The sequence below is a fragment of the Erithacus rubecula genome (assembly GCF_903797595.1).
Source record: "Erithacus rubecula genome assembly, chromosome: 1".
Classification (NCBI taxonomy): Eukaryota; Metazoa; Chordata; class Aves; order Passeriformes; family Muscicapidae; genus Erithacus; species Erithacus rubecula.
The window spans coordinates 26,358,540-26,374,356 of record NC_136658.1 but is presented as its reverse complement, the minus strand read 5'-3'; the positions used below and the strand labels follow the sequence as shown (position 1 = coordinate 26,374,356).

The following is a 15,817-nucleotide window of genomic DNA, read 5'->3' as shown; positions in this document are numbered from 1 at the left end:
GAGGAATCCCACTGGGCCCCATAGACTGACGTGTTCAGCTGCAGCAGCAAATCCTGTATGAGTTCAAAGTCAGCTGGGAGTTCATCACTCCCTCAGCCATGGCCTTCCAGCCCAAGGCTCTGGACACCCCCATCACCAGTGTTAGAGAAAGAAGCAAAGGCAGCATTAAGTGTCTCTGTTTCATCATGGTTCAGGGATGAGGTGACCCACCAGTAGGTTTCCTTTAGTCTTCCTTCTGCTGTTAACATATTTAAAACACCTGTTGTCACTTACCATAGTACCAGCCAGCTTCAACTCAAGCTTGGGCATTTTTTCCTAGAAGGGCAAGGAGCATGTCTATCCTCTGCATAATCTGTCCTTCTTTCCAAAGGGTATACACTTACTGCTAAGTTGCAGAAGGAGATCCCTTCTCAGCCAAGCCAGCCCTCAGCCTCACTAGCTAGACTTCTGAATTGTAATTGCCTGCTCCTGTGCTCTTGAAAGGAGGCCCTTAAAAAGTGAGCAGCTTTTATGTGTACCCCACTATCCTCTAAAACAGATCCCCAGGACACCTTACCAACTGCTTCCCTGCAGCCTGCTCTGCCCAGGTCCAGGGAAGTAGCTTTACTTACAGTTTTTTTTGCAATCACCAGGATTTTAAACTCAGCTATTTCATGATCATGATGGTCAAGACAGCCACCCATGAGACCACATCTATTTACAACTAACCATTTCTTTTTACAAACAACTCCAACTTGTGCTCTCCAGGGAAGAAGAGAGGCCTTTAGGAACTTCTTGTTCTGGTGAAGCAGAGTACAAAATGTTTAAAGGACCAGATACAATCTATGGATTCCTGGTTTAAAGCTTATTGGCAATCGGTGTCCTTCCCTCCACTGTATTGTGTGTAAATTGTGGTGGGAAGCGGGCACTGGAGGCTTTGGGACCAGGCTGCTGCACTGTTACCAGCAGGTCAGAGCAGCTGTGGCCTTGGCTGTTCACATATTGAAAACCCTCAAGTAAAATTTGGGTGCAAAAGCTGTGTCAGTTCATCACACCTGACTTACCGTGCTCAGAGTTCCCTGATGACCACCAACACTTGAGCCTCACAGCAAGGAGCCACCATAATTGGTCCCAGCTTCTGTTCAGAAGCCTGAAGGCAGCAGGGAATCAGGACAACTAATCTGCAGTCATCCTTGTAAGTCTTTGCAGGTCTACAGATGAAATCAGGAGTACAGCTAATACTTAGAGAAATTAGAGAAAATAATCTTTTGGGACCTGGTAGTCAAACAAATAGAAGTTTATTTACAAACAAAGAAGAAAACATAGCCATCACATCAAATTCTGGTATATTTACAGCATCCAGGTGAGGGATGAGATAGCAAAAGGGTAAGAGGAGCAGAAGGCTGGTATTAAGGAAAGAGGAAGTCTCCTGATGAATTGCAAAGGAGCTGAGCTGAAACAGGCCAAAACCTCCATACTTGAAAAGCTGAGGCTTCAGGGAACACACAGGCTAAACTCTTAACTCACAGCAGTGGGCAGAGATGTAGCTCCTGGGCTGACCTTCCTTAGCTCTTCCCTGAGAATTCCACTGAAGCTGACAGAGCAAAGGTGAGTTGGGGCCCTGGTGCTCAGGGAGCAAGAAGAGGAGGGGTGTGACCTTTTCCTGCTAGTGGATGATGAGGGGGCAGCGAGAGACTGCTCCCCTGCACAGGCAAGGGACCATGGCCTCAGCTGAGCTGGGAAGCAGCAGTGCTTCACGGCACTGAAAGCTGGCATGGAAGAGAAGGGGAAGGCTTTGTTCCAGTCCAAGAGCAAGGAATGTGAGACAGGCCAGCTGGGATGTGAGCTCCAGTCCTGCAGCCCCATGGGGCTAGCTGCATTGTATGATTATTTTTTCTTTAGTGAGCCTTTCAGCTTCTTCTCTGAGGAGCGTTGCTTCCGCACCTTCTCCTCCTTTTTCCCCAAGTTCTCATAGACTGTTGACTCCTCTTTCTGCCTGTAAGACCAGGGAAGAAGTGAGGAAAGGAAAAAGCCAGCCGAGCCAGCAGGTAGAGTTGCCAGAGGCAGGCAGAGCTGGGTCTCTGCTTTAGGTGAGCTCTTACTTGGAGGGTTTTCGTGAAACCTTGGGGTGTGCATTCCTCACTGCAGGGGGGTAGGCGATGTTCCCATACTCACACTCGTTTGGCTTGCCTTTCTGAGACTGCAGGAGAGAGAAAATCTTAAAAGAGTGTGGTCTGGGAGATGCATGTGAGGCACCGTGGAAGAGTTCTGGCTGCTAAATCCCATGTAGTGCCAGGATCTCAATGGAAGTTGGTGGACTGCTGAAGTGCCTGGGCTCAGCACACCACTGCCAGAGGTGAGCAACAGCTTCAAATGCAGCCTTGTACAAGAGGCAACAGTGGGGCAACAAATCTCTGGAGGCACCAGAACACCTAAAAGTGCCAAATTTCAGCTAAAGAATATTGAAACAACAGGAACTATAGCATGCTGCCAGAGGCTACAAGACAAGAGAAAAGACACCACCTACCAAATAACAAAAAAAGATCTTGCAGCTGCAAAACAGGGATGTGAAAGACAAAGAGGAAAGAAGAGGCAAGGAAAGTCTGTTTGTCCTAAACAAAGTTTGTAACAAAATAGCGCTTGGTGATGTTATTCAGAACATAGTTGAGGTAACTGTATTAAAATTTAACTGCTATCAGCAGTTCAGACAAATTCTAGACAAGTCCAGCTGCTAATGAACTTGTCCCCTGAATTTAAGTCTTAGAAGAGAGGAACAGGGACACAGATCTTACTGCAGCATTGTTGTCTTTGTAGATCTCAGTGTTAGCTTAAAGCTTGTGAAACAGAGCACCTGGGCTCAGAACCAGCACTGTCTAGGGCTGGTAGGGCAGTATATCCCCTTTTCTCTCACCTGGATAACTTCCAGCTTTTTCTTGGTTGTCTCAATGAACTGGCAGATGGCCATGTAGATGAACTTGTACTGGGCTTCTGTCTGCACCATCCCAGATCGCTGGGCCCTCACCATCTGGATGGTCTTCTGGATGTCAATGTCACAGTCCAACCCTAGCAAGGAGCACCAGGAAAGTTTATGGATGTGTTCACTGTCTCTTCTCCCAGTTCTCTACCAAAAGCAGCCACAGTGGAGGGCAGTCAAGAAGTTTCCACCTCCTTCCACATTTTTTATTCCTGTATGGACCTCCTATCTCTCCCCCTGCTCAGTATCTTTCAAGTCTGGCCTTGGAGGAAGAGTCAAAGCTCAGGGAAGGCTGAAGCTGTAAGCAGTGGCTATGGTACAGAGATCCAGCAGAAAAACTTTCATAGGGCCATGACAGGATCTTCTCCCACTGATACCTGACAGTTTTCATCCCTATGCAGCTGAACTTAAAGTCAAAGCCCTACTGGGTAGCCCAGTTCATTCTGACATTCCTCTGGGGTTCTCTTACCCTTGGTGGAGATTGTTTCCACTATCATATCAATGACGATGATAGTCCCAGTGCGGCCAATCCCAGCACTGCAAGAGGAGGACAAGCAAAGGTCAGAGGAAGACAGCTCTTGAAACAAAATGCAGCTGCTTCTGGGGAAGCATGTGGCTCTTGTAGCAGCTGTTCAGTAATGCCACAAGAGTCACGGGTTCAACAGGTAGAGTTTGGTGTGGGGGCATCAAAGAGGAAAAAAGCAAATATTGTGACTGGCATGTGCTTCACTCACAAATCCAAAGTACAGCAGGACAGACTTTGTGTATCTCACCCTAGATAAGGGATGGAGGATGCTCCAAACTCCAACCTCTGTACTAACCTGCAGTGTACCAGAATAGGCCCTGCGTTGGGGATGCTCTCTTGCTTCTGGTTTATCTGGTCGAGAAAGCTGAGGACTCCTCCCGGCTCACTGGGTACACCGTGGTCAGGCCAGCTCAAGTATTGGTAGTGCCAGATCTCACGCACAGCCTTACTCTGAGAATAGCAAAGCAGCCCACTGGTAAAACTGCAACCCAGCCCTGTCCCTGGCCTCTGTCCCACAGAGAGGTGAGTCTGAAGCCAGAGAGAATCTGTCTCCTGCACACTTCTTGGTGATTCCAGCCCAAACCAGGTGGGAACAGCAGCCCCAAGAATGATAGAACAGCAGCAGCATCACAGCACCCAGCAGTTCCCAGGTTTAGGTGTATGGTGGCTGTTAGACCCAGGGGTTGGATGGCAGTTGTTGGTCAGACACACTCACATTATCCTTGGGGCACACGCAGAGGTGCCGGAGTTTGTACTCCAGTGCGTCGTGCTCCCCAGTGTTCTGGACAAGGTAGGGCCCGTACTCCTTCGTGCTGCCCAGCTCTGGCCAGTAAGGCACACATTTGTTCTGTGTGGGCAGAGAGGGCAGGGTGAGGATGGGCAGAAGGCAGAAGAGAGAGAAAAAGCAGAGCAATGATTGAAAAGGAAAAGAGACACCTCCAGACTTGCTACTTACCCGGCCTTTTTCTACCTCCCGTGTTGTCATCACAATAATGCGCGTGTTCTCCTGCCACACCATTTGCCACAAGTCATTGACTGTGGCGTCCAGGCAGCCCTGGCTGGCAATATAGGTCTTGGTGCACTCATCTGGGCTGATCAGGGTGTTCTGAGTGCAGACAGGGCAGGGTCAGGGGGGCTGCAGGAGCAGGCAGGCCTTCCCCTGCTTTGGGCACACGGCCATCTTTCAAGAATCTCACCTTGACATAGTTGGCATTGATGTAGTCAGATCCAGGTATATTTGGGTCCCTTCCCTGCAGGATGACTCTGGAGTGATCAACTGGGGGTGCAGTGAAAGAATGAACAGTGCAATGCCATACTCCATGCACAGCCACACAGAGCTCCCTCACTGCCCCATGCCACCTCAGCCATGATTCCCAGTGCATGCCCCATATCCTCAGCTTTCCCTCTCTGGGTTCAGACCAATCTCACTCCATCCTCACATCTCTGCCTCTGTGATGGACCACAGAAGCTAATGAGTCTGATGCACCCCACCTTCCTTCCTTCAGGGACAAGAAAAGGCTGTGACCTCCCTCATCAGCTCTTAAATCCTCAGTGCCATACACCTTGTAACCTCCTCTGGAGGACAGAGTGAGCTGAGGCAAGGATGGCTTGGACAGCTCTTCATTGCCTGTCTGTGTCCATTTGTTTGGTTTTTTTTTAGAGTGGAGAAGCAAGACTCACAGGGCAATATGTTCTTGTATCGGTTCTTGCTCTTATTTTCAGGTCTCTGGCCCTCATGACGGTCAAACAGGTGCTTGGCTTCCTGTTTTTGCAGGCTCTGAGAGCAGAAGAAAGAATAGTCATGGTAAGGTCACAGTGTATGACAGGGGAGGTGGGCACTAGGAGGCACAGTGGTGGCTCTGATGACACAGGGACATGCTGTGGGGGAGCAGAGAAGTGAAAACAAAACCTAGACTTAAGAAATCCAAGTTTTGTGCCCTTACTGTCTTGGTGACTCACTCTCCCAACTGTAAAAAAGCACATTTCTACCTCACTGGGTTCACTTAAAGATGAGACTCATTCCTCAGGGGAGCTGGTTCCAAATAGAGACTTCTTTCAGAAAGAAATTGACAAGACACACAAGAAAGTTTTGTACAGGAAGAAATCGAGGGTGGAGAATGAGGTGGTGCATGGAGACTTCCCAAAAAGCCAAATAATGTCCCCCAGCAGTTTCTTACATCAAATTCCTCCCAGAATCCAGCCTTGGATGTCTCCTCAGACAGACTTGTCTTCTTGTTCAGCTCCTGCACTCTGTTCTCAATGTCAGCAGCATTCACCCTCGTAGCATAGTAGGGCTGGGGATGGGAAAACAGAATAGGTGAGAGAGAGAGTGAGAGAGATGCTGCTGGAGAGCAAAGTGTCCTCTGTGCACCATGGAAAAAAGAAGGAAAGGGACATAAAGTGGAAACAAACAGCAAATCAGTCACTCCAAAGGGCCCCTAAAAACCAGGAAACTGGACTTACCTGCTTCAGGTACACAAAGGAACCAGACATCTCCTCAATTCCAACCTTCTTGAAGTGCTCCACCAGATCTGCCAAGCTGTCAAACATCTCAGCACCTCCAACTGTGTAGCGTCCATTCTAAATAGAGGAAGAATGTGTAATGTCTCACTCATAACACTCATAACAGGATCATGGAATAATTTGGGTTGGAAGGCTTTATAAAGGTCAGCTAATTCCAAACCCCCTGCCATGGGCACAGACACCTTCCACTAGACTGGGTTGCCCAGAGCATCCTCCAGCCTCACCTCAAGCACTTCCAGGGATGGGGCATCCACAGTTTCTCTGAGAAACCTGTGCCAGTGCCTCACCAACCTCACAGTAAAGTATTTTTTTCCTAATATCTCATCTAAACCTGCCCTCTTTCACTTTGAAGGTATTCCCTCTTGCTCTATCACTCCATGCCCTTGTAAAAAGTCCCTCTCCAGCTTTCTCATGAGCCTCCTTTACTGGAAGGTGCTGCAATATCTCCCCAGAGCTTTCTCCAGGCTGCACAGCCCTTACTCTCTCCACCTGTCACATAGACAAAGCTGATGATGCTCAGGAAAAAGGCAATGCTGGGGTGCAGATCCATAGGCACCATCTAGGAAAGCATTCCTCTGGCAGGGAGATCAGAGGAGTTTGCCCTTAGCACATGGAGTTCATGGCACAGTGCTCTCCGTGGATCAAAGCCCAGAGTAGGTGTATTGCTAAATAATCTCATTTAAGGTCAATTGCATTCTCTCCTTTCAATCTCCTCATCCCACATGAAAGAAATAGGAGAAATTGTGACAGCCATTTGGGTAAAATCCATCAGACCTCTCCTGCCCTCCCACTGCTCACCTCACACATGATCTTGATGTGTGTGACTTTGAGCCGGGTCCCAGGGGTGCCGGCTGCCCCAGCTGGAGCATCAGATCCGGGTTTAGGCTGGTCAGTGAGGACAGACAGGACAAAGTCCCCAGGTTTGCTGAGGCTCTCTCGCACCAAGAAGGTCCAAGGGATAGCTTTGGCCTGGAGCAGTGACTCAGCTGCAGGGCCTGACAGATGCCCATGGTACCACCTAAAAAAAACAAGAGAGGGTCAGAAAAGAGGTGGAGATGCAGGAAGGGGATGCCCTTGAGCTGATGAGTGAAGAACAGCAACACTGGGGAAGGGTGAGGGAGGAAGAAAGGAAGGGAGAGGCAAAGAAGAAGGAATGACAGAGGGAAGGAAGAGCAGGATCTTGGGAAAAGCAGATGAGACAGAAGGTGAAGAGTTGGCCAGAACAGGAAAGTGCAAGGGTGGAGAAGAAGGTGGAGACAGAAAGGACCTAGGGAGCAGAAGGCTGGTACCAGAGGACACAGTGGGAAAGCACCAAGTGTGATCCATTGTGTGACACACACAGAGACACAGGTAAGTGATACTTTCTGCCTGGAACACCAGTTGGGAGAGGGTAGTCTGTGTGTTTCAGCACCTCACAGTATTATTTGGGTTGTTGCCTTACTGTTGCAAGGGGGTCTGGAAACTCAAACAGAAGGGAAACAAAAATAAGCCCCCACTGAGTCAGAAACTCTCCCATCAGATTTAGCAGCACCTAGATGGTGGTGTTGAGAACAGATCCATTACAGAACCATTTCACCAACTCCTCTCTCTGAAACTCAGTCACCTCTTCACTCAAAGGATAATTCCCATCCTCTGGGCACATCACACTGCAACAATGACCCTGGCCACAAGATTGAGCACCAGGAGCAAGCACTCAGCAGCTCCTTCTCTCCTCCTAGCACAAGCTCCCCACAGAATCATCCCCATCTGACCAAGGTGTTCTGTGCCTTGCCATGGGGATGTGGGAACAGATTTACTTCCCATGGAGCAGCTAACAGGGAAGGCCTGGCATGGTACTGGTGAACATCACATTGTTCGGGGGTTACTTGTTCCCAAAAACTGAGATGGAGTTCAGGACAGTCACAGAGGCAGCTGGGGGCATTCATTCTTTTCCGTCTGCATCTGGTAGAGCAAGCTTCACATACAGCAAGAGGTTCACACAGTTACTGGCCTCAGCAAGCAACTTTTGTTGACCCTCACCTCACGCACTGCAAGAATCAGCTGGTGACTCTCAGTGCACGGTTGTCATTAATTTCTGAACCTCCTCTCGGAGAATTGTTCAGCCACATGTGCTCAGATGCCACCAAGGGGTCGCTTGGCCCCTCCTGCTCATCAAAGAGGTCTCCCAGCCTCCCCTCCACAGGTAGGATGGGGTTAATGGGTCCCATTCCTCCCTCCCCCAGCAAAGCCCAGCTCTTCAAAGCCACGTGATGGAAAATCACTTGGGGAGAGAGTGAGAGGAGCTTTCGTAAGAGCCTGATGGGGGGAGGGGGTAAGTTTCCAACCGCAGAAGGAAGGGAGGAAGCTGCAGGGCCACGATGCAATGGCCTTGACTGGAGAGGACAGCCAGCAGCAGACCTGCCCCCTCGGCAGCCTGACCCCAGAGCAAGCTGGGGTGTACCCCAATGTTTCGGCCCAGGGCATCTCTGCTCCCTGCCTCCAGGTGCTCAAGGACAACCTGTGCAAGAAGGACTTGTCCAGCCCAGAGCAGGGCATGACAGCTCCCCTGAGCTGCATCAAAGGGCCTGAAAGCAAAACGCAAGGGCAAAACCACCTGATTTGATTTAGGAACTTGGTGTCAGAGACACATGCAAAGCGAGGACAGGAAGGACACTAAGCAGGCCAGGAATAGCAGGGGAACATGGTCCTGCTCTCAGCTACGTGAGTCATCCAGGCCTAGAATAACCAAGGAGGTTTGGAGCAAGGCTCAGGGCTTCTACACAATGCGTCCCTCCACAGACCACTGCAGACCCACAGCGGACACCACAACCTTTGCTTTGAGAAACAGAATATAAATAGCAAAGGCAACCGGAAACCAGAAGTAAAAATAGATCCCACTAGATCTGCTGTGATGGATCAAGGTATGCACAGCTATTCCTGGGGATGCTGCCCCCATGGACTCCTAGGAGGTTAAGAAAGGCAGGAGGCACCTTTTGCAGGATTTGCTCTGGGGATGCAGGCAGGACAGAAAGGAGGTCATAAAACACCTCATCACAGACACAGCAGCTGCCTTGCTGTCCCTGTACCTCTCAGTCGTGGGGTCAGAACAGTTGAGCGGATATCGCAAGTCGATGATGGTTCCATCTTTGTCCTGCAGCGAGCCCTGTTGCTGTGTGTAGTACTCCACCAGTTCTGACAAGGTGGCAAACTTCTCCCCTCCATACAGATCATAGAAATCCCCAGTATTCTGGATGCGGATGTGGGTTACCTGATCACCAACCCTGTGGAATAAAGCACAGGGCAATCCAATGAGGTGGTTGGAAAAGGGGCAGAAAAGTGTCCTGCATTACCTCCCACCACGGAATCAGAGTAAACCATCCCCACAAATGGAGATGAGAAGCTGGAGAGAGAAGCTCCTTGGGTAACTTGAGGGAGGCTCTAGAAGATGCTGGGAAGCTGAGTTCATTTTACAGCTTGAAAAGAACTCAAAGGAATAGAGACAGGATGAAGAAGATGCCACAGGCCATGTGAGGATCTAGGCAATCTGTGTATGTAACACTGCAAAGACAGAAGCTGGGGTCCAAGTTACTTACCGGACTGAAAGAGAAAAATCCCCCTGATTCCTCCGACTGGGTCTGGCCAGGAAGCTCCCATGGACACCGCGTCCCTTCAGTAAGGCTTCAGCTTCCAGCCCACTCAGGTCACGGTGAAACCACCTAGCAGAGAAAATAAAAGCAAGACCAAGTGAATCAAAAAGGCCGGGCACTACTGTGGAGATTTGTAGGGTGAAATATGGTCCCTGGTCAACATCCCTAGGTGAAAACCAGCAGCATCCCTTCCTGCCCAATGTCTCCCACAGCCTATGGACGGCTCCCATTAGAGATAAGGTTTCCAGGGCCATCCCTGCCCTGATCCATTCTACTTCCTTGGTCCCATTCCTTACACACACAGACCTCTCAGACCCTCTTACCTCACCATTGTGGAAGGAGAAAGAAGAGGCGGCCAAGTGGCTGCCACCAAAGCAACCCAAAAAACAAAGACGAAAAATCAGTTTGCGCTGGAAAGAAAAGGGAAGTCGGAGGTCTGTGCTGGGGCAGCCAACATCAAACTGTTCCTGCGCCTCTTGGGAGCTGGCCATGTATCTCTCCTGGAGTCTGCTGTCAGTCCATTCAGACTCTCCCCTTCCACCTTCTCCTGGAGAGGTGCTTTGATCTCTGCCCGCTGTGCAGTACTGCTGGGCACAGGCAGCGCGAGCCCGTACACAGCGGGGCACGCGCGGCTCCGGGAACAGGAAGCGCTCTGAACCATCCACTCCGCAGCCCCAAGCTGCTTTGCATACACTTCTGCTTCTCCTTTTGTGTCTTTCCTCCCCGTAGCCCCTATTATTTTTGGGTCCCTGTCTTTAGCACACAAGGGCTGACTCTTTGCATGCCTCTTGGGTTCTGGCTGTGTTCACAAAACTCAGTTCTGCACGTTCTCTGTTCCCCTTTTCCTCCAAAAGGCCAATGAGCAACATAAATGGTCCCAAATGTCCTACATGCTCTATGCATGCACAAGAGGGAATCTGTGTGAACCCAGAGCTGCAGACTTCAAGGTCCAAGCTAGTGCTCTGAGTACAGCCGTGCCTGTCTGAAACCAGCCTGCCATGGGATGGGGCTGACATGGGCAGTGGTAGCTCAAAAGGGATGGGGAGGTTGGGAGAGGTGGTGAGGCTGCCCAGGAAGGCAGGCAGAAACCAGGACAAACAGCTACTACCTACAGGGAGCCCACGTAGCACTGAGGGAGCTGAGCCAAGGACCTTCAAAATCCCATCACCCCAGACTGAGGCCAAAGCTGGCAATCTGGACAACCAGGTACAAAAAGAAGGAAAACCATTCCAGCCACCTGGCTGCTCCCAGCTGTGGCCCGTGACTGCCCTGCCCACAACACTGGCTTCAGGGTCTGCAGGTCTGGTGAAAGAATGGGAGCTAAACAGTGGCCTAAGAGTGCAATCCAACTGGGGAAGGAGCCTGACTTTTCCCTGGGGCCATCTCAGCTACCCTGTGTGGTGTGGGCAAGCAGCAACAGCAAGAGCCTGGCTCATTTCAAGTAGCAGCAGCTGCAGACTTCCCCACACACCACCAGACTGGGAAATCCTGCAAAAAGATGAACAGGCTGCTAGCTAAGACCTAGACAAAAACTCATGGTCAAGACAGAAACCAGCAACAAAGGGAAGTACAGGAGAGACGAGTGGGAAGCTAAACTTCATTGCTAGAAAGGCAACCCAGGCACCTACAAGAGCTTCCTTAGAAATGCTTCTGGTTTCATGCACATGGTGAGCTGGGGTGCAGTGAGCTGTAGGCAGCCATAGGTACTGACTTAGAACTGATACTAAAAACCAAGGAGATTTTAAATGCACTGGACCATCTCAAGGGAGCAACTCCTGCACAAAGTTGTAGAAGTTGCACGTGAAAGATGGCACCAGAATCAGTCTATCAGGAACAGGAAACAAGTGTTATTTATAGCTAAGGGTGAAAAGACAGGAGCTTCCAGGGAGAAGTCCCAAAAAATAATTCCTGATATCAAAAGAACATTAGAGTATGCTGAGTCAATATGAAGCCGAGGCAGATGAAAACCAAAACTTAGGCTCCCCTGCACCCTAAACTGACTGAAGGAGAAAATCTGTCTGAGGAGCTGAACATTAGCTGGACACAAGGGAACAGGGAAAAAACAAGGTAGCAAAGAGCCCAGATCAGAACAAGAAAGGGTGAGAGAGCACTTATCCCATGTAACTCCTTCCTCCAGAAGGACAAGCTACAGGGTGCAGCACAATCTCTTGACACTATTTTTGTGACACAAATTCCATATCACATAATTTACAGGATGAATTTATGCTTCTGTTTGCTTTCATTTTAGAAAAGGGGTGGATGCATGCAGCTGCCCTGGTGTCTTTGATCTTGGCCGTCTAATAAAAAACTACCAGTAAGGGAGAGAAATGTCACCATACAGAAACCATCAGGTGGTATCTTCAAGGTCGCTCTCCCAGATTGCTGCAGCATGGAACAGATGAGCCACTAAATATAATAAGACTATAACTGAGCCACTGAAACACTTTTTAATATAAATAAGAGGTCAAGAGATTTCAGCAAAAAGACTGCTCTTACACTGTTTGGCTTTCAGTACAACACAGGTGTTAGGACCTCATCTTGTAAATCCCTCATGGAACCAGGCCACAGCTAGGACAGTAACAAATTTACAGCAGAAGATAAATGAAATAGCTAATTAAAAGGCACACACATCTGGATTGCTGCAAGAAAAAAAAGGCCTTGAAAAACTAGAAAGGATTCAACATAATGCCACTAATGCAGTGAAGAGCCAGTGAAGAACATAGTAGGGAGCAAGCTGGGTTTATTCAGCTTGAAGACAAGATGCTTAAGGAGGGATTTAACACTTGTCTGAGACTACCTAAAAGGAGCCGTGGGGGTTTAGAGATGATGAGTCAGGCTCTTTTTTGTGGGGCAGAACAAAAGGACAAGAGGCAACAGGCATCACTTGCAGCAAGGGAAATTCTGATTAGGTACAGGAAAAACTGCACACATGCTCCCCCCCAAGGGGGATTCAGCACTTGCCACAGGTCCCCAGAGCAGCTGAGGAGCCTCCACCCTGGTAAGTGTCAGGACTCACCCAAACAAGGCCCTGAGCCATCTGAGCCAGTTTTGGAGCGAGCTCTGCTGTGAGCTGGGGGTGGGACTAGGTAATCCAGAGGTCAAAATGGTTGTCAAAGGAAGAGTAGAGAGAAAGATTATGTATAGAGTTTCTTTTGCCCTTATATTTCCTAAGCCTCTATTAGCAGCTACTTGTAGTCAACTGTCAAATGCATAACAAATTTTGCATCCTTTGGCAAAGAGTTCCATTTCTCTCTTACAGAAACACCCCCTCATTTGATTCACTTATAACCTGCTTCCTGCCTCTTTTTTAACACCTGGTTGTTGTAAAGAAAGAAAAATCAGTGGGTGATTCCTGTTTCAGCCCCCTGCTCCAAGCTGCTTGTAGTACCAGACCTGAAACATTTATATCCATCTTCAACTTTTTGCCAGGCTGAAAACTCCAGCCCTACTAAGGGACTCTTTTTGTACAGAGCTATTCTACACCTCTGACAACCTTTGCTGTCCCTCTCAAGACATTTCCAATTCTGGCACCTTGATTTGGAGATAAGAGTGAAGAGTTGGGCACAGAACTGTGGTGTTCAAAATGCTGGTGAGTCATGGACAGTTATGATTTCTGATGTTCACCACAACCAAGCATTAAGTTAACAATTGCATGGACTTCTATAATCAGTGTCTCACTCCAGAGAGGTTACAATTAGTTCAGTTATTGTTCTATATGCAATATTTTTATTATTTTTTTTTATGAACATCGCTTTACATAAGACTTTTCATCTGCAGTTCTACTGCCCACTCATTCAGTGCCATTAGGTCTTTTTGAAATTATTCACAAGTAAACTCCCACGTTATTATCCTGTATAACTTTCTACCATCATCCAATTTGCTTACCTCACCAAGCTGTATTCCCAGGTCACTTGGGAATATACTGAACAGCAAGTATTTTAGATTAGGCCCCTGTGATCTGGACACTGATGACTTCCCTTTGCTGTAAGAACGGGATGTTAATTATTCCCACCTTCCATTTACTATTCTCTAGTAATTCTTCACTCAAAAAAACCCTTTTTTTTTTTTTTTTTTGTTGGATTTTTTAATTCCATTATTTCAGCCTTATTTAAAGCCCTTTTTTGGAGCATTTGGAGCCCTTTTCGAGGAGCATTTTGTTTGTTACTTCTAAAGTTCAGCAATGGAATGATTTCAGACAGGAGGTTTTGCTGCTCTGTACAGAACTCTGTTGAAGTTTAGTGATTAATGCAGAGCAAAGGCTGCCTGGGAACAGGCAGATGGATCATATTGCTGTGACTGGCCAAAGCCACACGCTCTCCATCAGGCCATGGGGCTCCAGGACAGTGCTGGACCACTGTGGTTGCCCAAACTCCTACCAGAGAGTAATGTCAGTGTGAATCCCATCTCCTGACACCCTGCTATGGGACTCTCCAGAGCAGGATGCCTGTTTGGACTGACTGTGAGGACTGTATGTCCCATTCTTTGTTTCACAAAGGGCTAGAAAGACTGCAGCAAATAAAGGACTAACCAGGATTTAAAAGGCCAGGCAGCTGACATCTCTCTCTGCAAAACCATTGGGAGATGCTGCAGCTGCAGGGTGGCACAGGAACTGCAGCGGACTGGGCATCACAAACCCTGCTTGCTGGTTATTCAAGCGAGAAGGAGCAACAGCACAGCAAGCTCCACTCCTCTGGCTACCTCTAACAGGCAGCTCCAATTAGAAAGTGGGGATTTTTCCCTTTTGTGCCTGATTCCTAGTGCTGATGTTTTTATTTTTCTCACCAACAGCTCTTGTTTTCTTGCCCTAACTAGCATTCACAGCACTCACCCACGGGATGGCATCAGGGTCTTGTCTCTCAGATCCCCACTGATGGAGGACTGACAGGAGCTGGTGGAGGAAGCACCACAGCCCTCAATCAAGAGGGTCCTACTAAAGAAAATAAAGCAATATTGGAATTACCAAGAAAGGATCTCCAGACTGATCTGGGAGAGAGATCAAAGACCTTGATAGAGGAGGGGTGTCCTGGCACCTCCCGGCAGGGCTGGATGCTCATGGCGGTGAGCGCCGGGCGCTGGAGCAGCAGCTGGCAGTGCCTGCGGGTGCAGCACCTCCCGTGACTCACCTGAGCCTGATCCGCACAGGCGAAGCCGAACTCCGCCCGCTCCCGGGCCGACTACGAAGGTAGCTCGAGGTCAGGCAAACCTCAGGCCTCAAGCTGCGGGTTTAATTCTCACCATTTGCAAAGCACTTCCTGGACGGCAGTTAATGAATAGTCAGAGGGGTGGGGAAGGCTAAGGCCAGGCTCGGAGAGGTAGATGGAGACGGAAGGGACCGACTCTCTTCCCGCCTCCCATCCACTGAGCTCACGCCCTCGCTGGCTGCATTCCTGCCCGGTTTGTAACAGAGGACAGAACGCGGAACCCGACACAGCTCCCTCACACCTGCCTTGCAGCTCCCTGCTATCCCTGGCCTGGCTCGTTCACTCTCAGCCCTTTCCCCCCATTGTCCCTCAATTCTTCCAAGGGCAACAGGGACAAAGGGCTTCCAAGGCCAAAGGAGGCTACAAGCAGACATACCCGATATCCTTCTGAATCACACTGGAAAGAAAACATTGCAAAGGAGCAAGGCTGTTCCACTAGGCTGATCCCTCTGCAGTCCAAAAAAAGGTGAGATAAACATTTCATGTTGTTTATGTTGTTCTAATCCAGGCTGCAGCCAAATGGGGCAAACCCAGCCCTCCCACGCTTGGCCACTCCCTGCCGCATCTCTCTGCTGCCTTTTTCACTAAGGATAATGTGCTGGATTGCACATTCAGCCACAAAACAAGGCAGCCACTGGCACTGGAGGAGGCAGGAGTAAATTAACATTGACCCTGCTGGGGACAGGGGCCTCAATGGCACTTACAGCACTTGCTGAACAGCACTAGATCGTGTTGAGGGACACATTTCCTAGCATGCTTCAAACAGCACATCCAAAAATGCTTGCCCTTGTAAAGTGCTTAATACCTGTCTCTCTGATATCATATCTTTGGGCTTCACACTGAGGCTCTGCACAAACCTTTTTGCAGAACATGGTACATAGCGGGCCTCCCAAAACAGCATCACAAGTGTCGTGCAGAGAGTGCTGCTGTACCTGCCTCTGCAGCAGGCAGCAGCACTGCTGGGCTCGCGGCCATCCATAAGACACGG

At 49.2% G+C, this 15,817-nt stretch overlaps 1 protein-coding gene across 6 annotated transcripts; it reads right to left on the bottom strand.

Annotated features, from left to right (window-relative positions):
- Nucleotides 1-1,258: 1,258 nt before the first annotated feature.
- Nucleotides 1,259-15,808, bottom strand: PTPN6 (protein tyrosine phosphatase non-receptor type 6; the record flags this gene model as incomplete). 6 transcript variants are annotated; one of them, XM_079307648.1, is made up of 16 exons in its annotated part: nt 1,259-1,975; nt 2,082-2,179; nt 2,891-3,042; nt 3,423-3,490; nt 3,775-3,929; nt 4,195-4,326; nt 4,435-4,584; nt 4,676-4,755; nt 5,160-5,256; nt 5,657-5,773; nt 5,943-6,059; nt 6,801-7,020; nt 9,068-9,262; nt 9,575-9,697; nt 14,457-14,558; nt 15,687-15,808. In XM_079307648.1, 16 exons carry the CDS (start codon nt 15,806-15,808, stop codon nt 1,867-1,869), a joined length of 2,037 nt encoding a protein of 678 aa, XP_079163774.1. In that variant the 3' UTR covers nt 1,259-1,866. The 6 variants fall into 6 exon arrangements, with proteins under 6 accessions (XP_079163774.1, XP_079163775.1, XP_079163778.1 ...); XM_079307649.1 differs by having other exon boundaries at nt 14,457-14,555; XM_079307652.1 differs by lacking the exon at nt 15,687-15,808 and adding an exon at nt 15,206-15,234.
- Nucleotides 15,809-15,817: the final 9 nt, after the last annotated feature.